Source organism: Equus quagga, chromosome 1 (genome assembly GCF_021613505.1).
Source record: "Equus quagga isolate Etosha38 chromosome 1, UCLA_HA_Equagga_1.0, whole genome shotgun sequence".
In the NCBI taxonomy this organism is placed as follows: domain Eukaryota; kingdom Metazoa; phylum Chordata; class Mammalia; order Perissodactyla; family Equidae; genus Equus; species Equus quagga.
This window is the reverse complement of record NC_060267.1, coordinates 97050798-97076602: the sequence shown is the minus strand read 5'-3', so window position 1 is coordinate 97076602 and position 25805 is coordinate 97050798. Positions and strand designations below refer to the sequence as shown.

Here is a 25805-nt window from a genome sequence, read left to right as displayed (position 1 = left end):
ACCCTTTATCTGATTAAGAAACTCTCCTCTAGTCTTAAGTTTTAGGAGGTTTCATCATGAATAGATAATGAATTCTATCAAATCTTTTTTTGCCTAAGATGATCGTCTACTTTTTCTCCTTCTGTGTTAAGGTGGTGCTTTACATTAATTGATTTCCTGGAGTTAAAGTGACCTCTCATTCCTGGCAAATTAAACTTGGTCCTGATTGATTATTGTCTTTATACACTGGTAAGGTTTAGTTCACTAGTAACCTGTCTAGCGTTTTTGCAGCTGGGTCTCTGAAGGATGGTGGCCTATTGTTTCCTCTCTGGCACTGTTCTCATCAGACTTTGGTATCAAGGTAATGCTGGCCTTATAAACAAGTTGGGGAGCATTTCTATATGGAATTCATACTTTTTCTCTTTTCTTGGCAGGGGAAGATTTGCCCTAAGCTAACATCTGTTGCCAATCTTCCTCCTTTTTTCTTCCTGTCCCCCACTAAAGACCCAGGACATAGCTGGGCATGGTTGTCAGTCCTTCTCATGCTTCTACGTGAGCCGCTGCCACAGCACAGCTACTGACAGACAAGTGGTGTGGTTCCCCGCTCAGGAATCGAACCCAGGTCGCCGAAGCGGAGCGCACCAAACTTTAACCACTAGGCCATCAGGGCTGGCTCCCGAATTCGTGTTTTGAAAGTTCAGCAGAACTCGCTGACCTGGGCTGGTGTTTTCTCTGTGATTTTGATTTCTGATTCTGTTTCTTTAAGGTTGTGAGACTATTCAGGTTCTTATTTCTTCTTGGGTCAGTGTTAGTCCAGTTGTATTGTTCTAAAAAGGTATTGGCCTGAAGTTGTTCACCTTATCTTTTTAATCTGTGTATGTCTCTGGCTGTATTGGCTGTGGCTGTATTGGCTTTTAAATTCCTAATATTGTTTATGTATTCTCTTTCTCTCTGTCTCTCTCTCTCTCTCTGTGTCAGTTTTGCCTGGGGTTTGCCATTTTTATTAATCTTGTCAAAGAACCAATTTTTGGCCTTATTATTTGTTTCTATTGTATGCTTGTTTTCTATTTCTCTAATAGCTGCTCTTTCTATTTCCTCCCTTCTCCTTCATTTTAGGTTTATTTGCTTCTTCAGATGGATGATTAGCTAATTAATTTTCAGCCTTTCTTTAAAAACACACACACAAGACATTATTACTAATTTAAACAGTTGTGGGTGCCATGAAAATGTGCCCTGCAGACCTCCAACCACAGGAGTCCTGACGGACAAAGGCCTGGCCGCTGTGCTTGCAGCCAATCAGCCTTTGACAGAGGCTGCACTTCCTGGGGTTGAGGACTGAGCAGCGGCTTTACTGAGCCACTATGACTGCTCCTGACCTCCAGCATTCCCATCCAGCCCTTTGTCCCTCTCTCCTTCACCAGAAGTTAGAGCCGCATCACAGCTGACAGCTGTCCCAGGCTTCCCCACCCCCTCCCCATCTATGTCTAATAATAACAATAATATCTACTCATCATCTAATAAAATCTGATGAAATCTTTGCACATTTAATCCATCTGCATCTTGGATGAACCTCAAAAACATCATGCTAAGTGCAAGAAGCCAGACATAAAAGGCCACTATTACATGATTCTATTTTATGAAATGTTTCCAGAATAGGGAAATCCATAGAGACAGAGAGGAGATCAGAGATTGCCAGTGGCAGAGGGGAGAACAGGGAGCAGTTGATAATGGGTATGGGGTTTCTTTTTGGATTGATGAAAATTTTCTGAAATTAGATAGTGGTGATGATTGCACAACATTGTGAATGTATTAAAAGCCACTCCAGGGCAGGCCCAGTGGCAAGGCGGTTAAATGTACATGTTCTGCTTCAGCAGCCTGGGGTTCACTAGTTCAGATCCTGGGTGTCAACACGGCACCACTTGGCAGCCATGCTGTGGTAGGCGTCCCACATATAAAGTAGAGGAAGATGGGCATAGATGTTAGCTCAGAGCCAGTCTTCCTCAGCAAAAAGAGGAGGATTGGCAGCAGTTAGCTCAGGGCTAATCTTCCTGAAAAAAAAAAAACTACCAAAAAAAAAAAGCCACTCCATTGTACATTTTTAAATGACTAAAATAGTGAATTTTATGTTATGCAAATTTTACCTCAATAAAAAAATTTTAAATAAAAAATGTAAATAGGGGCCGGCCCCGTGGCCAAGTGGTTAAGTTCGCGTGTTCCTCTTCGGCGGCCCAGGGTTTTGCCGGTTTGGATCCCAGGCATGGACATGGCACCGCTCATCAGGCCATGCTGAGGTGGCGTCCCATATGCCACAACTAGAAGGACCCACAACTAGAATACACAACTATGTACCACGGGGCTTTGGGGAAAAAGAAGAAGAAGAAAGATGACTGGTAATAGATGTTAGCTCAGGTGCCAATCTTTAAGGGAAAAAAAACTAAAAGAGAAATGTAAATAATTCTAAAAATAAAGATATTGGGCCTCTTCCATCTCTCTTCATCACAAGGCCACTCTCCAGTTGCTCAGCAGGGTCGTCCCTCACCTGGTGAACACAGTGGGCTTGTCCCACGCCCACTGCTGTCCCTCGCTGCAGCCAGAGTGCTCAGATCAACGTGCAGCCTCACCCCGTCGCTGCCTTGCCTGAATCCCATCCACAGTCTTCTCATGCCCACCGGCCCTGCCTACCTCTCTGGCCTTGCTGCTCATTCATTGTCAGCCCTTCTTGCCCACTAGTCCCTAAAAGGGGCCACATACTGGCCTGTGCCTGGACAAGTCACTTCACCCCTCAGATCTCAGCCAGACGCCATCTCCCCAGAGAAGCTCCTTCTTGTCATGACCTCTGCTTCTCCAGCACAGCGTCCACACCATCCTGGTGCATCTACTCACGTGACTGCTGAACATCTGCCTCCCTCACTGGAATGGGCCCATGGGACGAGCCCACGTCCTCCCTGTGGGTCTCAGCCGGACACCGCGCTGGTGACAGGGACACAGAACTGTTTGCTAAGACTCTTCCCTCTCCCTGCACCCAGTGCATCACCCTCTCCCGACAGTTCCACCTCCAGAACCACTCTTGGCCCCTCAGTTCTCTCCGTCCTGGCCCAGCCCACCACACCACTCTGCCATCCCTTCTCCTCAGCGTCCAGAGCCGTCTTTCCAAGCAGTTCTGCACTCGCTCTCCCTGACGGCCTGGAGTTCTGTGGTAGGTCGGCCCCTCCCTTGCCTCCGCTCTGGCTTTCATGCCTCCACCATTTCAGTCCATTTCCCCACCACAGGATCGATCCACCCCGGCACCACTGACATCTGAGGGCAGGGAAGTCTTCGTCCTGGGGCTGTCCTGTGCACAGCAGAACGCTGACCAGCAACTCTGCTGGATGCCACTAAACACCATGGAACTCCTCAGTGTGACAACAAATCTGTCTCCAGATCTTGCCAAGTTCGCCTGGGGGACGAAGTCGTCCCCAGTTGAGAACTGCTATTCTATCCAGATGGTTCCCAAAGCCATATCTTCACCACAGATCTCTCTCCTGAGTTTCAGACCTGGGGATCCATTTGTTTCTGGACATTTTCCCCTCGAGAAATGGGATTTTTAAAAAGACAGATGGAGGGAAATTGACAAATTTATAACAAAGCTAATCTCAAAGAGCAAACAAATAAAATGATATGAGCACAAATAGAGAAGAACAGTGAAAGAACAACCCCAACAATAAAAACCTGTGTAAAATGACGATCATCAAACCGTGCAATACGTATGCCCCTGAAAAGAAAGCCTAGATGTGTGGATGCACATACAAAGTAAAATTACCAGGGGAACAAAAAGGGTTTTATAATCTCAAAGTGTAGGAAACCCAAGTGAGATGCAGCCTGGAAGCCTCCTCGCAGCTGCCTGGGGAGTTGCCTGGGGGCCTCGCCACCGACCTGGCACAGCCAATGGCTAAGAACTCCCGACTTAAAGGAAGAGGCTGCCAAACTGGATTACAAGAGACCGAAATTCTTGTAAGGAAGAAGCAAAAAAAGCACTCAAAAGCTAACATATATTTTTAAATAACCCATCATAAACAAAGTAAATAAACACATTTGGAAAATATTATAAATGCGTAAGACAAGGGGTGAATTTTCTTGATGTCCAAAGAACTCTTTCAGATCAACAATAAAAAGACTAACGAATGCCCTGAAAATAGGCAAAAGACATGGAAAGTTGCCTCGCAGAGAAAGTCATACATAATCATGAAAGAACCTGCAATGACACAACAGTGAGACAGTATTTCAGTTGGGCAAAGGCTTAGATGCTTTCTGGCACCATTGGGACCATTTGTGAGAACAAGAAAACAGCAGTGGGCAGTATGGGCTCTGGAATCAGATGCTCTGGGGCTCCAATCATGGCTCTGCCACTTTAGCTGTGTGACTGTGGACATGGTCCTTAACATCTGTTTCATCATCTGTTAAGGGGGTGACAATCCCCACCCTCTAGAGTTATGATGAGAACTAAATGACCACGTCTGTAAAGCACTTAAACTGCCTGGACATGGTAAGCACCATGTTTGTCGAACAGACAGTAAGAGCTTAAAAATCGTTAGGTATTGTTCTTTTTATCAATACATATATTTTTAAAGGTATGCTTCCTTTTGATGAGGAAAATTGGCCCTGAGGTAACATCTGTTGCCAAGGTTCCTCTTATTTTTTTCCTCCCCAAAGCCCCAGTATATAGTTGTATATCCTAGTTGTACGTCATTCTAGTTCTTCTGTGTGGGACGCCGCCACAGCATGGCCTGATGAGCGGTGTGTAGGTCCACACCCAGCATCTGAACCCGCGAACCCCAGGCCGCCAAAGCAGAGCATGTGAACTTAACCACTTGGCTATGGGCCAGCCCCCATCAATATATTTTTATATAAAATTTTTGTAAGAATATTCATGAAACCATTAACAGTGATTAATCTGAGGAATATATTGGAAGTGAGTGGAGTTTTAACTTTATCTTTTCTGTATTGTATTTATAATTGACATTTTCTATTTAAAAACACAAAATCATATGAAAATAGGATACATGTATGAAAGGAATAAACCAATCGAATAGAATCAACAGAATAAAAGGGTGTGTGGGTGTAGACAAATCTAGTGGATGAGATTTAAGATTTGTGAGGAAAGGAAAGATTAGTAAATTAAAAGTATTCAAATAATTGGCTTTCAATTTGGAAGAAATAAAATTCTCTTATTCTTTTGCTTCTGGCCATGATGGAGTAACTGATACTAGGTAACTACCCTGCCATAAAAACTATAAAACTGGGCAAAAATACATGAAACTGTTTTCAGACATTGCACAACAGAAAATCCAGGACATGGACTCCTGAAAAAAGAAAAAACAAAGCACATTTGTTCAAATCGCCCCAGCCTGGCTGTCTAAAGGGGATAATTTCCCAACCATCCCATGAGAAGGAGGAAACTAAGCAGAGCCCAGTCCTCCTATTGAGAGTCCAAGAGAGATGTCAGAGTTTAGGGAAGCAAAGGTGGCTGGAATTTGAGGCACAGACACCAGAGAAGGAGCCCCCAGAAATCTGCATAGGATTTGAGTCTTTGGCTGAAAACAACACTGGGCACGTGTCGGGTAAGACCCCACAAAGCTGGGGATGGGATACTGAGGAGCTGTGACCTGAACCACCACCCCGCTCCCACGTGACTGGGAGACACCCGAGTTCTGACAAGCAGAGTAGAGAAACCTTGTTGAATACTCTGGGTGAAGGGCCATTCACCCCAGAAAGGCCACATCTTAAGTTTAGGGCCAAACCTGTCCCAGAGTAAAGGCTATTTTAGACCATCCCTAAAAAAGCTTAAAAAAAAAAAAAGACTTGAGACTATCAAGTTGAACTACAAGTAAAGTAACTACTCACTAGAACAAAACCCAGCGCCCTCCAAGGAAGACGGAACATCAGACACAACAGCGTAGCATTCACACTGTGCAGCATCCAGTTAAAACTTATCAAACATGAAGAGAAGTGTAAAGATGTGACACAGCTGAGAGAAAAATCAGTCAACAGCAGTAAACGCAGATATGACAGAGATGATAGAATTAATGCATAGAGAATAAAAAGGGCTGTTACAAATATGTTCAAAGATTTAAAGGAAAACAGGAACATAATGAGGTAACAGTAAATTTCAAAAGGGAAATTGAAACTATAAAAAAGAAGAAAATAGCATGTCTAGAACAGAAAATTATGATATCTAAAATGAAAATTCACTGGATGGGCTTAACAGAAGACGTGACACTTCAAAACCACCACTGACTTCTCATCAGAAACGAGGCAATGCAATTACATCCTCACAGGACTGAGAAGGGACAGTAAGTGTTCAGCCTAGAATCTCAGACCCATTGAAATAACCTTAGAATTAAGATGAAACAAAGACACTTTTGAAGAAACAAAAGATGAGATATTCATTGCCAGAAAATCTGTGGCAAAAGAAATATTTTTAAAATTCCTTTCAGGCTAAAGAAAAGCAACAGCAGTTGGAAATTTGGGTCTACAAAAGGAAGGAAGAGCACCAGAAACTGTAAATATCTGTGTAAATATAAAATAACTTTTCTCTCATTCTTTAATTTCTTTAAAAGATAATTAAACTTCTGGTTTCAGGTCTGAAATGCAAAGAGTTTGGAAGTCATTGCTCCCATCATTACAATAAGAAGAAAGCTGAACAAATTGAAAATCAGTTCCTTTTTTTGGACCCATCAGAGAATTGAGGTCATAGGACAAGCCACTCCCCTGAAGTCTGGAGAGAGGCCAGTACAGACAAGCGCAGCCAAGAGCAGCACACCTGGAGCAGAAACTGCTGGAGTCATGCGTTGGAACACTCAGACAGTAACTAGGACAAATTGCTGGAGGCAGAGTATGGACTATTATGAAAGCGAGAAACTGATGGGGGCTGGGGTTGTAGCAGAGCCCCCACACTTTTATGGGTTTTACCGCTTGGAACACCACCACGTTCTCACAGTAAAGAGCCAAGAAAACCCCTCATGTTTCTGGCAGGGGGAGGGGGAAGTGACCATTGTGCTCTCCATAACCAAGACCTACTCAGAAGGAAGACTTTACCAGAGCCTCTTCCTGTCTGGGGGAAGGGACTGACCCAGCTCCAGCCCCTCTAGTCTCCCTGTATCACCGAAGGGGGAGAAAAAGTTGACAAAGACTTGTGAAGGGCACAGTCCAGGGACACAGGCCCACAAAAACAGAGATTTAATCACGGGATTACAGAACACGTCCCCCTCCCCCATATATTACCACTGCATCAACAAGGCTCCAGCACCATCACAGTGGATCACAGCCGAAACAGACACAAGGTACAGACTCTAGTTAATAAGGAGTTTTTAGGGAAACTCAAAAATGGCAGCAGAGAGAGGCAGGCCCAGTGGCGTAGTAGTTGAGTTCGTGCACTCTGCTTCGGTGGCCCAGGGTTCACCAGTTTGAATCCAGGTGTGGACCTACACACCGCTTGTCAAGCCATGCTGTGGCGGCATCCCACATATAAAGTAGAGAGGATGGGTATGGATGTTAGCTCAGGGCCAGTCTTCCTCAGCAAAAAGAGGAGGATTGGCAGCAGATGTTAGCTCAGGGCTAATCATCCTCAAAAAAAGAGAAAATGACAAGGAGATAAACACAAGGACACTAGAGGAAATTGAAGCCTCTGACACTTCTATCTCGTCACCACCAAACGCAGCCCAGTTCCCAGCCAGATTAACATAAAACCTCGTGCTAAAGGCCTATTGATCTCAATTCCTACTACCCAATACATCACATCTGGCTTTCAACAAAAGTTACGAAGCATTCCAAAAAAACAAGAAAAAGCACAGTCAGCAGAGACTGAGCCGCGTCAGAACCAGGCTCAGCTGTGGCAGACGTCGGGACTGTTAGCAGGGAATTTAAAATAGCTATGGTAACATGTCATGGCTCTAATGGAAAAGTAGACAATATGCAAGAACAGGTGGGTAATGTAAGGAGAGAGATGGAAACGCTAAGAAAGAATCAAAAGGAAATGCTAGAAATAAAAACACACACACACACTGTAATAGACCTGAAGAATTCCTTTTGATGGGCTTGTCAGGAGATTGGACATGGCCAAGAAAAGAAACAGTGAGCTTGAATATATGGCCATGCAAATTTCCCAAATTGAAATGCAAAGAGAAAAGAGAATGAGAGAAACAGAACAGAATATCCAAGAACTGTGGGACAATTTTAAAAGATGTAACACATGCATACTTGAAATACCAGAAGAAGTCAGAGAGAATGTATTAGAAGAAAAATTTGAAGTGATGATGACTGAGAAGTTTCCAAAATTAATGACAGACACCAAACCACAGATCTAGGAAGCTCAGAGAACATAGCAGAATAAATACCAAAAAAACTATATCTAGGTATATTCAAACTGCAGAAAACTAAAAAAAAAGAGAAAATCTTAAAAGTAGCTAAAGGGGTTGGGGAAAATCCTTTACCTACAGAGGAACAGGGATGAGAGTCACATCTGACTTCTCCTCAGAAACCATGCAGGCGAGAGAGCGGAGTGAAAGCATTAAAGTTTTGAAAGAAAAAAACCCACCAACCTAGAATTCTATATCCAGTGAGATTATCCTTCAAAAGTGAAGGAGAAATGAAGACTTTCTTGGAGAAACAGAAAAAGAGGGAATTCATCACCAGCAGACTTTCCTACAATAAATGTTAAAAGAAATTCTTCAGAGAGAAGGAAAATGATGTAAATCAGAAACTCAGATCTACATAAAGAAAGGAAAAGTGTCAGAGAAGAAATAAATGAAGGGAAAAGAAAATATTTTAATGTTATTATTCTTAAGTGGCGTATGTTTGTTCAAATAAAGAATAGTAACAGTGTATTGGGTGATTATAGTAGAAGGATATGGGACATAAGTGACACAACGTTATAAGGAATGAGAAGATGAAGTTGGGAATACTCTGTTATAAGGCACCTGCATGACCTGTGAAGAGGTATAATATTATTTGAAAGTAGACTTAGATTAGTTATAAATGTATGTTGCAAACTCTAGTGCAACCACTAAATTTTTTTAGAAGGTGTAATAGATATGATAATACCATCAAGAAAATTAAGTAAGTATAAATCTAACAAAATATGCCCAGGATCTAGATGCAAAAAACTATAAAACTAAAGAAAAATTCAAAGATCTAATAAATGGAGAGATATTCCATGTTCATGGATTGCAAGACCCAATATAGTTAAGATGTCAATTCTTCTTAACTTGATCTATAGAATGAACCCAATCCCAATCAAAATTCCAGTAAATTATTTTGTGGATGTCAACAAACTAATTCTAGAGTTTACACTGAGAGGCAAAAGACCCAGGATAGTCAACACAGTGTTGAAGCAGAAGAAAGTCAGAAGAGTGACACTACAACTTCAAGGCTTACTGTAAAGCTACAGCAGACGCTGTGGTTTATAGACATACAGATCAATGGAACAGAACAGAGAGCACAGAAACAGACCCACACAAAGCGAGTCAACTCAACTCTGACAAAGGAAGGAAAGTAAGTCAGCATTAAAAGAGTCTTTTCAACAAATGATGCTCGAACAATTGGACATCCATACGCAAAAACAAAAAAAGCAATCTAGACAGACTTTACCTACACTCTTTACAAAAATTAACTCAAAATGGATCATAGGCCTAAATATAAAATGTAATACTATAAAACTTCTAGAAGAAACATAGGAGAAAATCTATGTGGCCTTGGGTTTGATGATGAGTTATTTTACATACAGCACCAAATGCACAGTCCATCAAAGAAAAAAATTAATAAATTAGACTTTAAACAATTAAAAACTTCTGCTCTGAAAAAGACACTGTTAAGAGAATCAAAGACAAGTCACAGACTAGGAGAAAATATTTGCAAACTATATATCTGATATAGTTTGGACTCGTATCCAAAAAATACAAAGAGAACTCTTAAAATTCAACATAAGAAAACAAATAACCCAACGAAGAAATGGCAAAAGATCTGAACAGACACTTCACCAAAGAAGATATACATATAAAAAGATGTTCAGCATCACTTGTCATCAGGGAATTACAAATTAAAAAAACAATGAGATAACACCGCACAACTATTAGAATACTAGACTAGGAGAAAAAGCTGACATTGAGAAGTTCTGGTGAGGATGTGAGCGATGGAAACCTTCCTTCACTGCTGGTGGGAACGCAAACTGGTGCAGCTGCTTCGGAAGACAGTTTAGCAGTTCCTTACAAAGCTAAGCATAACCTTACAATACAATCCAGCATGCTTACTCCTAGGTATTTGCCTAATTGATTTGAAAACATGTCCACACGGAAACCTGCACACAGATGTTTACAGCAGCTTTATTCATAATTGCCAAAAACTCCAAGCCACCAAGATGTCCTTCAATAGGTGAACAGATAACAAACTGTGGTACATCCATATAACGAAATATCACTCAGCAAAAAAGGGCAATAAACTACCAAGCCACAAAACAAGATATAGAGGAACCTTAAATGTATATTGCTATGTGAAAGAAGCCAGTCTTAAAAGGCTATGAGATGCCCAAGAAGGAATGTAGACTGTGACAAAGAATCTATCACAATGTATAAAATGACCTCACTGAGTGCTGGGGGAAAGGGGCTGACCTAAGCAACTCTGGAAATGAGTTGGGTGTGCAAGACTAAAGCCAAATGGAAATGCACACAAGCACGGTCTCAAGACAACAGCTATTTCCCACAGGGAAAGAGGCTAACAATTCTGATACAGCTGTACATGTGCACTAGAACTGAGCAATTAAGTAAATAGTGGGAGCCAGGTTTCTTGCTATTGGAGCAGGAACTTAGAGATAAGCAAGGAGAGGAAGCTAGAATGATCCATATGTTAATGAATTAGAGTTGGAGACATCATTGTGAACTTGTGCTTATCCTAATGTAGGCACAGATGGGTACATATAGAAATACTTATAGATATGTGTGTATGTAAACACATATATTTCTTTGCTCTGTCAATTGAGAGGGCCTTTTAGAAATGACACCCCAGTAGCAGCAAGCACATCAGGACCCATATTTTGGTTTCTAACACCATTCTCCAATAAAAGGAACCAGGGCTTCTTGGAGAAGTGGCTGATTCTAGGACTGCAGTAGAAAATATACAGAATAAGCCTGGAGCATCTCACAGTGCCAGAAAGTAAAGAAGTGCTTGGGAAACACCACACACCCACCACCTACATTGACGGGGTGGGCCAAAGCGAAAAGGAGCCAAGTGAAAGTGAAATGGCCACAGCTGGAACAAAAGTCCATACTGTTATAAATGATTGAAATAAATTAGTAAAGGGGCAGAAGAGACAAATCTCCAATGCAGAAGAATTCAAAATAATTCATGAAGATACTCCGTCCCAAAGAAGGGGAGCATAAGTCCCACACATTAGGTCTGGCTGCGCCTAGAGCCTTCCTTCCAAAGAGGACAGGACAGAAAGCGGGACAGAGGAACTTGACGGCAGAGGACGCTGACAAACACACCTCAGCCAGGAAATCAAGGTCAACATCAGCAGTCATAAATCATGTTGACAGGATGTGTTTTCGATATGACAGGATGAAAATGGCACCTTCCCTCTGTAGTCTTCCTCCCAATACCCGTAACTTCAGTCTTATCATGAGGAAAACATGAGACAAACTCCAGTGGTGAGGTATCCCACAAAATGCTTGACCAGAACTGCTCTAATCCATCCAGATCATCAAAAACAAGTAAAACTGCCACAGCCAAGAGGAGCCCAAGGAGACCTGACAACTAAACACAATGTGATATCCTGGAAGGAATCCTGGACAAGAAAAAGAAATTAGGTAAAATCTAAGGAAATCTGAATAAACTATGGACTTTAGTTAATAATAATGTATCAATATTAATTAATTAATTATAACAAATATACCATGCTACTAAGAAGCTGTTAACGTTAGGGGAAACTGGGTGCGGGGTATTTGGGAACTCTCTGTACTATCTTCTCAATTTCTCTCTAAATCTAAAAATATTCTTTTAAAAGTCTATTTTAAAAAGAATAATTGGCCTGATTCAACACAATCCCTGTCAGAATCCTAGCCAGCTTCTTTGTAGAAATTGATAAACTGATCCTAAAGTTCATATGGAAACTCAGAGGACCCAAATAGCCAAAACAATCTTAAAAAGAAAAAAAATTTGCAGTACTCACACTTTTCCATTTCAAAACTTACTAAAAATCTACAGTGATCGAATAGCGTGGTGCCGGCATAAGGACTGACATATAGACCAACGGGTTAGAACTGAGAGTCCAGGAATAAACTCACACATCTGCGGCCAGTTGACTTTTGACCAGGGAGCCAAGGCCGCTCCACGGGGAGAGAGCAGAGTCTCTGTAACAAATGGTGCTGGAACAGCTGCACATTCACACGCAAGAGGATGAAGGTACCTTGAGCTCTCATCGCACACAAAGCTCAACCCAGAGACCATCAAAGACCTCAATAGCAAGAGCTATAACCGTAAAATACTTATAAGGAAACCAAGGTGTAAATCTTTGTGATTTTGGATTAGGCAACACTTTCTTAAATATGGCACCAAAAGCACAAGTAATGAGAGAAAAAAATGGATAAATTGAACTTCATCAACATTAGAGTTTTTTGTACTTCAAAAAACACCATCAAAACAGTGAAAAGAGGGGCTGGGCTGGTGGCGCAGTGGTTGGGTTCTCATGTTCCACTTCGGCGGCCTGGGATTCACCGGTTCAGATCCCGGGTTCAGACCTGACACCGCTTGGCAAGCCATGCTGTGGTACGAGTCCCACATATAAAATAGAGGAAGATGGGCATGGATGTTAGCTCAAGGCCAGTCTTCCTCAACAACAAGAGGAAGATTGGCAACAGATGTTAGCTCAGCGCTAATCTTCCTCAAAAAAAACAAAAAAAAGTGAAAAGAAAACCTACAGAATGAAAGAAAAAATTTGCATATCATATATCTGATAAGAGAGCTCTATCTGGAATATAGAAAAAAACTCTTACAACTCAATAATAAGAGAAATAGCTCAATTTAAAAATGCGCAAAGGATATGAGTATATATTTTTCCAAAGAAGATATACAAATGGCCAATAAGCACGTAAAAAAAAGCTTGACATCACTAGTCATCAGGGAAATGCAAATCAAAACCACAATGAGATACCACTTCACACCCACTAGGATGGCTAGAATGAAAAATACAGATAACAGGTGTTAGTGAGAATGGGGATAAATCAGAACTCTCATCCACTGCTGGAGGGAATGTAAAATGGTGTAGCCACTGTGGATAACAGCCTGGCAGTTCTTGAAAAGGTTACACAAGAGTTACCATATGACCCAGCAGTTTCAATCCTAGGTATATATCCAAGAGAAATGAAGACCTATCGCCACACAAAAACTTGTCCATGAATGTTTATAGCAGCATTATGCATAACAGCCAAAAAGTAGAAAGGATCCGAATGTCCATCAACTGATGAGTGGACAAACAAAATGGAGAATACAGACAATGGAATATTAATTGGTCATAAAAGAAATGAAGTACTGATACACGTCACAACACAGATAAACCACAGAAACACTAGACTAAGTGCAAGAAGCCACAGTGGACCACAATCTTACATGAAACGTCCAGAATAGGCAAATCTACATTGACAGAAAGTAGATTAGTGGTTGTCTAGGGCTGGAGGGGAGGGGGTACCTGAAGAGAAATGACTGCTAATGGGCCCAGGGCTTTTTGGGGGGTGATGACAATGTTCTAAAATTGATTGTGATGATGGTTGCACATAACTGTGAGTATACTAAAAATCATTGAATGGTGTACTATAAAAGGGTATGGAACTGTATAGTATGTAATTATATTTTAATAAAGCTGTTTCAAAAAAAGAAACGAGTGAAAAAATGAATAGACAAGCTACAAATTAATAATAACAATAATTGGCTAATTAAAGCAAAGATAATAACAATGTCTTGGGGGTATGAACTATAGGGAGTAAAATGTATGACAATATCAGAGGTTTGGGGGAATGGAATGATTCTGCTGTGAAGATCTCACCTTAGATGTGAAGTGGTGTCTATATACGAAGGTAAACGCAGCAAGTTGAAGATGCTTGTTGCAAACCTAGAGCAATTACTGAAAGACAAAGAATGAAAGGGCGTAGCTAACAAGCCAAGGGAGGAGGGAGAATGGGTTGTGAAAATACACTCAATAGAGCAGAAGGCAGAAAGAGAGGGGAGAATTTACAAAGAACAGATGAGATAAACAGAAACCAAATAACAAAATCATGGATTTGAATTTCAGAAAACTGGTTGATTCCTGGATGGGGGCAGGGAAGGCACGAATGAGCCTGGGACGTTTTATTGTGCCATTAAGTAAGCTGTGCTCAATGAATGACAGGACATGTCAAAAAGAGACAGCAGCAGTCTTGAAAGGGTGCCCACTATGTCAAATCTTTGACACTTTCAGCACCCAGATAATGACAGTAACAGATTACAACCCACTGAATGAAGGAGGAAATCAGGAGGGCATACTCCACAAACAAACTGAAATTTGTTGAAGGATGGGATCTTACCTAGTCTCAAAATGCTTTCCCACAAAATATTTATGAATTACAATGAGAAAACTGAAATTTTACAGTGGAAAATGTTGGCAGACACAGTCTGCATTGAATGATAAGTTTGCATTATCAATAAACAGACCAAATACAGTTCGCAAGTCACCTGATAGGGTGCACTGAGAACACCGTCCCCACTTTTGGGATGTTCCTGCCAAAGTTGCACAACCTGAATCGAATCCTGAGGGAACAGACAAATCCAAATCGAGGAGATTCTATAAGATAACTGACCCATCCCCTTCAAAAGTGTCAAGGTCATGAAAATCAAGGAGACAGAACTGCTCCAGATTGACTGAAGCGATATGACAGCTAAACACACAGGATGCTGAACTGGACCCACTTGCTACAAAGGGCAGGACTGGATGGGGCCTGCGGGCTCCAGGGCGGGGCACAGAGCAACGTGATGCTGGTGCTGGTGGCTGCGCCATGGTTACGTAAGAGAACGTCCTTGTTTGTAGAGATGATGGGGCATTAGGTTGGCAATTTATTCTCAAATGGTTCAGAGAAAAAAGTTCCTTGTACTGTACTTGAAGTTTTTCTGTAAGTTTGAGATTGTTTCAAAATTTAAAAATACACGTTAAGCCAAAGAAGCCAGATGCAATGAAGTGCATGCCGTGTGGTTCCAATTATAGAAAATCTCAGAGCAGGGAATGCTCATCTGTGGCAACGAGGGCAGACGAACGGTTCCTGGGGCCGCGTGGGGCTGACCACAGAGGGGTGCCAGAAAAGTCTGTGGGGTGACGAAGACGTTCTTTACCTCTTGGTTGTGGTGATGGTTACACGAGTTTATACATTTGGCAACACTCATGAAATGCTTAAAATGGGTACCTTTTATGATATGTAAGTTATATCTCAATAAAGTTGATTTTAAAAGTTAAAAAAAGTCCCATCAGTCTTTTTTGTAGAAATTGATATGCTGATTTACATAAAAATTTACATAGAAATACAAGGGGTCTAGAATAGCCCAAATAGTCAATAATTGTGTTTAAGAACAAGAACAAAGTTGGAGGACTTACACTACATGCGATTTTGATACTTAAAATGAAGCTACAGTAATAAAGATAGTATGCTATTAGTATAAAGATAGGCAAGTAGACAAATGGAACAGAATGGTCCAGAAATAAAGAGTCCACATGCATACATTAATTAATGTTCTACAAAGGAGCCAATGCAATTCAACAGGAGAAGGAAAATCTTTTTAAAAAATCCACAAATGAGGCTGGAACAACTGGATATCCATATTGGAAAAAAATGCATCTTGATCTCTACCTCACTCTATTGACAAAAATCCATTTAAGATGGATAATACCAAAATATAAAATCTAAAACTGTAACACTTCAGAAGAAAATGAGAGAATATCTTCTCAACCTTGGGATAGGCAAAGATTCTTAGGACAGAGAAAACACGAACCAAAAAAAGAAAAAAGATAAATTGGACTTGGTCAAAATTTAAAACTTCTGCCCTGAAGACAATGAACAAGAAATTACACACTGATAGAAAATATTTAAATTTGTCTTTCTGACAAAGGCCTTGTATCTAGAATACATAAACGGCTCCTACACTCAATAAAGAAAGATAGTCCAATTTAAAAATGTGCAAAAGACTTGAACAGACACTTTGCAAAGGAAAGTATAGAGTGGACAATAAGCCTCTGAAAAAGCGCTCAAACGTCATTAATCATCTGGGGACCGCAAATTAAGACCACAATGAAATGCCACTACACACCCACCAGAACAGATGAAATTTAAAAGACTGGAAACACTCATTGTGAGGACACAAAGCAAGAACTCTCATATGTGTGTGACTGACGCGGTGCAGCCACAATGGAGCCCCAGGCAGAGTCTCAGAATGTTGAACATGGACGCACCACCCCACTCAGCGAGTTCTTTTCTGGGAGTTTACCCCAGACAAACAAAAGCATATGCACACTAACAGACCTCTGCAGGAATGTTCACAGCTGCTTTACTGATAACAGCCAAAGACTGGAAACAACACAAATGTACAAGCATAGGAGAACAGATAAACGAACTTGGTATATTACTACTATGGAATTCTCTGCAGCAACAAAGGAGATCAACAAACTGATGTTTACAAAATGTGAGCAAAAAAGCAGCTGAGCAAGAGAAGCCAGACAGAAAGAATAACTGACCGCCTGGTTCTATTGTGTAAAGTTGTAGGACGGGAAAAACCCACTGACGGTGAAAGAAATCAGAGCAGGGGGCGCCTCCTGGGGTGGGACCGACTGGCAAGGACAGAAGGACGTTTCCTGAGTGACGGAAATGTTCTGTATCTTGGTAAGGCTGATGCATCTGTCAAAACTGACTGACTTGTATACATAAGATCCGTGCATTTCATTGCATGTAAATCATACCTCAACTTAAAATAATGTTAAATTTATACTATTTCACATGATACACCAAATAATTTCCACCTGGATTCAAGAGCTAAACTTAAAATACTAGAAAAAGTGGTGGAGAATATTTTTATAATTTGGAGGTGGAGAAGGTCTTTCTAAATATAGTACACAATCAGAAGTCACAAGACAGAGCTTACCACATAAAAAATTTAAATTCAGCATGGGTTTAAGGCTACAAAATATAACAAGCTCAAAAAAATCAATTAGGAAAACACGCAACACAATAAAATTTTGCACAAAGGCAATTCACACAAGAGGAAAGGCCAATCTATAACAATAGAGACACTCAAGTTTACTAATAATCAAAGAGAGAAGTAACACACTAAGGTGTCATTTTTCCTCTAGACGATTAGAAAAAGTAAGAAGTATCATAAAGCTCCATGCAGGACCTGGGGACACAGATGCTGTTGGTGGAGGCAAAGACCGGCCTGTGTTTCATGGATGGGGTTCTGGTGACAGATCCCAAACATACATGACACTATGACCCTCCTCTGAGAGGATAATTGCACAAGCGGAAGAAGATGACACACAGAATTCCTCTTTCCAGCAGTGTTCACGTTACTGGAAAACTGGAAACACCCATACACACCCCAGCTAGGCTTTAACTTTGGTATAGTCCCTGAAGGCACGTGGACTGCTGAAGTCTGAGGCGAGCCTATTTCTCCTGATGTGGAGCAGCTGCAGAGCCCGTGGGTGTGAATCCCAAAGGCGTGGAGCAGGCAGCCAGATGGGGGCGGGGGGGGGGGGGTTCCAGTGGGCCTCACATTCTTTATTCCAGTGCTTATGCGTTGTTTGGGTTTTGGTCATGAAAGGTGAGACTTTTATAAAAATAATTGTAGCCTGAGTGTGACCTGCTCACATTCCAGCCACGTGTTGGTGGCTGCTCCTCTGTGTGGGGCCTCAGTCAGAGTGGGTCTCTCACCTGCCTGGCCCCCTCAGGGCCTCAGCCCTCACCCCAGAGATGCCCACACCTGCATCGCTGGGCACACAGCTGCAATGGCTGCCTCCTTGGAGCAGAGATCCCATGAGGCCTCTCCTCCCAAGCCCCACTCACAGGTTTGGTTCAGGCCAGTGCTGAGGCCGTCACCACAGAGCCCTCCAGCACCAGGTGAGACACACAGCAGCCTGGCACTGAGGTCAGGCTCCTGAAAGCCAGACCCTGCAGGGGCTCATTTTAAGCAGCTGGAACTTGGCATCATGGCGCTCAGTAGGGAGCTCCCTTGTCCTACTCCCTCCCCAACACCCTAAAGGTTTGCGACTAGACTGGGTCCAATGGATACCAGTTTGTACACCCAGCACCCAACCCAGTGCCCAGGGCAGAACAGGCAGACCACCAAATGCAAATGACCTCAAGGCAATGAGCTCAGAGCCCATGTGGGCTGTGAAGGAGGGGCCACACAGGGCTGGTGGGATCACAGGGCCTGAAATCCAAGTTCCAGGTGACCTCTGCCACCCCACCCACTGTCTCCGGGATGAGGTTGCCCACAGCCCTAAACCCTCCTAAGCCCCAGCCCAGGCCAGGCTGGACCCTCCTGCCGGTACAGCCCCTCCTCATGGTCCTGGAATCACACAGAAGAGGAAGGCGACCAGCCTGAGGGCCGAGCCACAGTCCTCCTGGAAGAAAGGGTGTTGCCTTTCTGTAGGATCCTGGTGCCCGTCCCACTCAGTCCCTGAGGCTGCGCACAACAGCACCTGGGGCACCTGCCTGGCGCGACACAGCTAGAAGGGCCCATGGAAGCGAGGCTCTTACAAAGCGCAGGAGAGTCGCTACCGCCCTGGATAAACGTCTGAAAACATCTAATTGAATAACTTCTGTGTATGAAAAAACAGAAAGGGTGCCAGCTTTGCTGTCACCAGCTCCACTGAATGCAAACGCATATATGACTGGGATTCTGGGGCCTAACCTGGTGATACCCCATCAGCCTCCAGAACGACGCCTGGTGCTGGCCACAGACATACATGCATGCACATAAGAGACAGGTGCACACACATACACATGCACACATACATAGACATGCACACACATGATAAACATGCACACATGGACACAGAGACGTGCATGCACACGTACAGACACACGCATAACAGACATGCATGCACATGCATACACAGACGCATGTACATGTACACACACAGACATGTGGACACACAGACATGCACGCACCTGCACAGACACACATGCACATGTCCACAGACATGCACACCTAATAGACGTGCACACATATGCATGTCAACAGATACACACACATAATAGACGTGCATGTACATGGACACACACATAACAGACACATGCATGCACACATACAGACACATGCAGACATAATAGACACGTGCACACACATGCAAACGTACAGACACACACACTTGATATGTGCACGCACATGGACAGACATGCATGCACATGCATGCACGCACATAACAGATACGCGCGCACACATCCAGACATGCACACACATAAAAGACATGTGCATGTACATTCACGCACACACATGTACCCAGGCATGCACACACATAATAGACACATGCATGCACACGTACAGGCATGCACATGCATAACAGATATGTGCACGCACATGGATACACACACACACGTGCCAACACGCAAGGCTCTCCTGATGCCTGCCTGGGGAGGGTGCAGGTCTCTCTTCAAGGACAAGTCTGGGGTGTGTGTGTGCTTCCAGGTCCCCTTGCTCAGACTTGGGGCACAGGGCTGGGCCGGGCCCACTAGTTCCCAGGGCCGCGTGTGAGCCCATGAGCACTGTGCCCCACAGGAAACGTAGGCGTTTTGCAGAAACCACTTGAAACATGATATCATAATAAAAAAACCTCATTTAAAGTACTTTTTTTATTGATTTCATTGAAAACAGAACAAGAAATGGTCTGAGCCAAAAGACTGCTCTTAAAACTGTCAAAAACATTTTAACAGAAAAAAATAAACATGACTGCATTATGAATGTTTTAGAAGAGTCGCACAAAAAAAACCCCACTGTTACTGCACTAATTACAGTATTTAAAAAAGTATATGCCAAAAAGAAGGATATGACCTGCCAGGCCGTCACACAAAAGGTGATGGCAAATTTATTCACTACAAGACTAACATTTAAAAAAGTGTTCTCCTGCATTTTATTCTAAAATCACTTTGTTCTCTTTATACAGTTGATATTTATTTCACATGGTGAGTAGAAACCACACCAGAATCAGCACCGTTGTCTGTGTTTTGTGTTTTTTATTTTCTGTTTGTCCTAATGTTCAATAATGGTAGAAAATAAATCAGTTTATTCATCATCATAGCATGTGGCTTAAAAATCGACAGAAGGTGCCAGTGTCGCTGCACTGGCGGGGCTGGTGCGGGGTCCTCCATGGGCCGTGGCCCTCCTGCACCCACCAAACTGCTTCCTCAAAAAGAAGCACAATAGAGGTCTGATACATAGGACTAGATATAGGATTTCTTTAAAAAGCAAACCCACATTTCCTCCAAAGTGATGGCGGTTTGGCCCCACTTCTCTCTGATCGCCGTGGAGATGGTGCCGCGTGGCGTGGGAACGGGCACAGCCACACAGGCTGCGGACGGGCAGGTCTAACGGAGCAGCTTGCGGGTGACAGTGGCTTTCGTGGTGCCACACAGAGGAGTCTGGGCCGACAGGATGCTGCCAACAAGCCCAGTGGTGGAGTGGGAACCACGGAGAGCAGGGGGGAGACGAGAAACGTGGAAACAACAAAACCACCATCAGAAACTCACAAGGTCACGCCAGTGCGGAGTCCCAGGGTGCTCCAAAGTGTCTACTCCCAGTCAGAGGCCTGGGGTCCGGACCGCCTGCCCCTGCCCACAGGCTGCCATGCCAGGCCTCGTAGCCTCGGCTCAGACCCTCTAGCCCCAGAGCAGGACCCTCCGCCATCACGTGCACTTCTCTTTTCCTCTCTAAATTGCAGTGCGGACAGTATCCAGCCCTCGGCGCCCCATGGTGGGCTGTGTCTCATAGAGGATCAGCGGTGGAAGAGCTGGTGTCAGGCAGGCCGTTCTCCTGGGCCACCTGGGCAGCGCTGGCCTGCCGCTGGGCCAGGGCTGTGCTGGAGTGCCGGCACTTGGGGGAGCCACACCGGCAGCTGAACAGCTTGCCTTTGATGTCCCAGAAGCGCTCCCCGTAGTCAAACCTGGGGAGAGAGCAGAACTAAGGGCAGGAGTCCAAACTCAGCTGTGCTGCCGGGAGCTGGCTAAACTTGCCCGATCTGAGCTGCACGTTCCAGGTCAGGACTGCAGAAAAGGGAAAACCATGAGGATAGGCCCATTTCAAGGGGCACATGTGTGCGACCCGGAAGGCAGTGCTCACCCTGGTCCCAAAACCAGGTCGCACGAGCGCCTGGGCCCGGGAGGGGACAATGGCACCTACCCCAACTGCTCCCCAGCCTCGATTAGGCGGGTGCTGAAGAAGGCGATCCTGGGGAAGCGCAGGTCCTGGTGTGACATGAACACTCGCACGGGCACCAGGTTGGGCTCGCAGTGGTGGTTGATGAAGCGGCTGACGTTCCCGTAGAAGCGTGCATCAATGCAGTACACCTCCCCGTCCTGCAGGCGAGACAGTACGCACTGAAGGCAGTGGGGACAGCACAGCAATGCAGCCCCACCAGGCGGAGCCGCGTCCCCAGACGGGGCAGGGCGCCGACACCCCCACTGCACCCCTGGGGCTCTGCAGGGCAGGCTGTGCGCTGCTGGCAGATACCGCCCACTCCACCCCCTCCCCGGGGTGGTCGAGGATGAGGGAGCCCAAAGTGGACATGGCACCCTTGTGGGGCTTGCAGTCAGGTGGTGAAGACAACCACAAACAGGAACAACGCAGGTGCACGGCACTGTCCCCTCCCAGGGCCCTGAGGCCATGAGTATCAGGAGACAGGGGCAGGGCTGCAGGAAGCCCATGGGGCAGCGGGCAGCCAAGGGGGCTGTGCCGCTCCTCAGAGGCCTGGTGATGGACGGAGAAGAGGGTCCCAGGAGGGGCTGGGAGATGCGGGACACACTGGACAGGATGGACAGAGGGAAGGAAGCTGCACTCGAGCTGAGGGCCGCTAGGCCGCTCACGATGGGACTGAGAGAACAACGTCTGCGGCACTGTCCGAGCATGGTTACAACCAGGAAGCACGAATCCTAGGACATCCTGGTGACGGGCGGGCACAGACAGGAGCCAGGACCAGGGCCCAAGACCCTCCCTGGCATGACACCTGTGGTTGCGACACACAGAGAAGGGACCCTGCACGAACCGTGAGAAGGGAGGTTATCCGGATCCTGATCTAACCACAAGAACCTTTAAAACTTAAAAGCACAACTTCCTCTGGAAAGACCCAGAGTGTGACAAGCTGCTGCCGACCTGAAGTCAGAGGGATGCGGCGGCCTGCGGCAGCAGGAAGGAAACAGGACACCCGTCCTAGACTGAAAGGTGCTGAGTCCCGCAACCCCCCAAACAAGCAGCAAGCAGCTTCTCCCCGGAGCGCACGACATCAGCCTGTGGGGCCCTGAGCAGAGAGCCCGGCCCTGGGTTTTCTGACCCCTACAAGGGGGAGTCGCGAGGGGCCATCTCACGCTGAGTGTGTGGCGACCTGCTACACAGCCACAGAAATCAAAGGCAGGGTCTGGGAGGAAAGGCCAGGACGATGAGCAGCAGATGGCTTTTCCAGGACGTGCATCCCACAGAGGACAGGGCGGGCACCCAGAAGTCACTCCACCCACACCTGGTAGTGTCATTACAAGCACTGAGGAGGCCAAAGGATGCTCAGAGCTCGAGTTGCCATGAAGGATTTAGTCTGGACAAGGCGGGTCATCTCTGATCCTTCGCACCCCACCAGGGCAGACCCACCAGACCAAAGGCAAGCAGGTCGGACCAGCACTCCTGCCTCCTAGTGCAGCCCCAAGACTTGCAGATGTCCCAACCCTCACGAGGCCACATTCTGGCCTCTGCCTCTGGCTGTGATGAACTAAATCTGCAGGCAACCCCACGCTCAAAGGCAACTCTGAAACTGGAAAGGACACGAGAAGCCGTGACAGGAAGGCACTGGCAGGTAACAAGGAAACTCTGGGGGAAGCTCAGCCTGGGCAAGGGGCAAGACTGCCTGGCGGCCTTGAGGCCAGCCTCCAGCCCACGTGGACAGAGCATAGGGCCGAGGACCCACAGGGATGACCTTCGTGTGCAGAATCAGGAGAGAGCAGCTGGAAACATGGCTGCAGAAGAGAGCGGGGCTCCAACTCTGTCCATAGTGTCTGCCTGACCCCGAGCCAGGGGAGACAACGTGGATGGAGCCAGGACCTCAGGCGATCGTGAAACAGCGGAGACCACACAGAGGAGAAACACTGGAGTCATCCCACACATTCACGTTAACAATCCAAACACACAACACACAAAGAACCAGGAAAATGGACGCATCCTGAAGAGAAAGAGAATCAGCGGAGGCCAGCCAGGGATGAGCCAGATGCCGTCCAGCAGGTGGGCACTCAAGGCCAGGGGGGCGAGCCCTACCAAGGAAACGAGGCCTGCCGCTAGCACATGATGGCCTCAGCGAAATGGGAGGTGTCCACGAGAACCAGAAATGAGAGGAAAGGATGGACCGGAGACTCCATGGAAATTCCCTGGCTGTGACAGCCACTGCTGGACGGGCAAGCAGCGCCCAGGGACCTGTGAGGACGGCGGACGTCCAGCCACAAGCTGAGCTCACCCTGAACGCCACATCCAGGAAGAGCGAGACAGCGTCCTCGAGTGAGGCAGTGACCCCGAGCTCTGTGGCCGGGGGCACCTCCTACTCCAGGAAGACTTCTTTCGAAAGCAGATGAGACAAGCGCAAAGACCTTCCTCTCTTCCCACGAACGGTGCCCTGGGGCAGGTCACGGATGACAGAGAACGAGGACAGGGGAGTCTTCCTGAGTGTAATCTTCATAGGTAATTTTTACTTTTAAAGCATGTAAATATTTTAAATAATTAAAAAATTTTTAATCCTAGAATTTAAAATGAACTAAAACAAAACGAACATAACTGCATATCAAACTGGTCACACAAATGCAGAGAGATACGACATTTCCAGGATGGCAGAGCAGAGTCTGGAATCCTCAGCGGACACATTCTGAGCAAAGAGCCACAGTCTAGTTGCTCAATGCTGTGGTGCTGTCTGCTGTTGGCAGCAATATTAGTAACATTATTATGAAACTATTTAATGTTGTTAGGAGCCAAGATTTTTCACTCTAAGAGATATAACCATAAATCTAAAAGATAAAAGCATATATTATATCTAAGAGATACAAGCATAAAATCAAGAAAGTTAGGCAAAACCCTGTAATGATAAATTGGAATTGGAAACAGTACCAAGAACACATTTGAAAAAGTCCCTTTACTCCAGAGTCCTGTCCTCTCCAGAATGAGTCCAGAGCCAGTCCTGATGGCCTAGTGGTTCAAGTTTAGCGTGTTCCACTTCGGTGGCCTGGGTTTGGTTCCTAAGTGCAGAACCATACCACTCGTCTGGTCAGGAGCTGTGTTGTGGTGGCGGCTCACATAGACGAGCTGGAAGGACTTACAACTATACACAACTATGTACTGGGGCTTTGGGGAGGAAAAAAAAAAGAGAGAGTGAGGACAGCTGGCAACAGATGCTGGCTCAGAGTGAATCTTTCCCAGAAAAAAAAAAAAAGACTGAGTCCAGAGCCAATGGCAGCCGGATGGCATGGGCAACCGCATGCTGAGTGGGCATGTGCAAATCACTCCACTGTGAGGAGCAGGGACTCCTTAGAGAAGCGCTGCTGCCGAGCCTGGGCCAGATGAGCGAGGGGACCACCTCATGGGGCTGGATCACAGCGAAGCCCAGGGACACAGAGCTGGGCTGAACGGGCTCCCACTGACCAAAGATGGGACAGTTGAGCATCAAAAAGAAGAATGGTGGGCCGGCCCCGTGGCTGAGTGGTTAAGTTCGTGTGCTGCGCTTTGGCAGCCCAGGGTCTCACTGGTTCGGATCCTGGGCGCGGACATGGCATCACTCATCAGACCAGGCTGAGGCAGCATCCTACATAGCACAACCAGATGAATCTACAACTAAAAGTAAATACAACTATGTACTGGGGGGCTTTGGGGAGAAGAAGAAAAGGAAAAAAAAAAAGGAAGACTGGCAACAGATGTTAGCTCAGGTGCAAATCAAAAATAAATTTTTTTTTTTTTTGAGGAAGACTGGCCCTGACCTAACATCTGTGCCCATCTTCCTCTACTTTATATGTGGGACGCCTGCCACAGCATGGCTTGCAAGGTGGTGCCATGTCGGTGCCCAGGATTCAAACCAGCGGACCCCAGGATACCGAAGTGGAACGTGTAAACTTAAACGCTGTGCCACAGGGCTGGTCCCCAACTTATTTTCTTAGTTTAAAAAAACTTCAGAAAAGAAGAATGGTGATAATGGATCAAAACACCGACTATAAAAATCACAAATGCTGTGAGCTCTAACAACACAAAGACAGACAGGGGAATGAAGGCCAGAAGTCCTTCACCACCAGTAAGTGACCCTGAGACCTGAGAAGCCAAGGGCAGCAACACAGCACTCACCTTGCCTTTCCAGAGGGGTCTCAAAGGGGCGGCCACGCGGCACTCACCTGCCTTTCCATGAGGCGGACTCAAAGGGGCGGCCACACGGCACTCACCCTGCCTTTCCACAGGGGTCTCAAAGGGGCGGCCACGCGGCACTCACCCTGCCTTTCCACAGGGGACTCAAAGGGGCGGCCACGCGGCACTCACCCTGCCTTTCCACAGGGGTCTCAAAGGGGCGGCCACGT

The 25805-nt window shown here is 45.4% G+C and overlaps 1 protein-coding gene across 9 annotated transcripts in view; it reads right to left on the bottom strand.

Moving 5' to 3' along the window:
• Window positions 1-19846: 19846 nt before the first annotated feature.
• EHMT1 (euchromatic histone lysine methyltransferase 1) overlaps window positions 19847-25805 on the bottom strand; it is a 197062-nt gene continuing 191103 nt past the window's right edge. For 8 of the 9 annotated variants that reach the window (XM_046642654.1, XM_046642635.1, XM_046642605.1 and 5 more), the window contains 2 exons: window positions 21409-21584; window positions 19847-21172 (listed from right to left, as the gene is read on the bottom strand). In XM_046642654.1, coding sequence (XP_046498610.1) covers window positions 20995-21172; window positions 21409-21584 — 354 coding nt within the window. In that variant the 3' untranslated portion in view covers window positions 19847-20994. Of the gene's footprint in view, window positions 21273-21408; window positions 21585-25805 lie in introns of all 9 variants that reach the window. The other variant, XM_046642644.1, reaches the window with a different exon arrangement.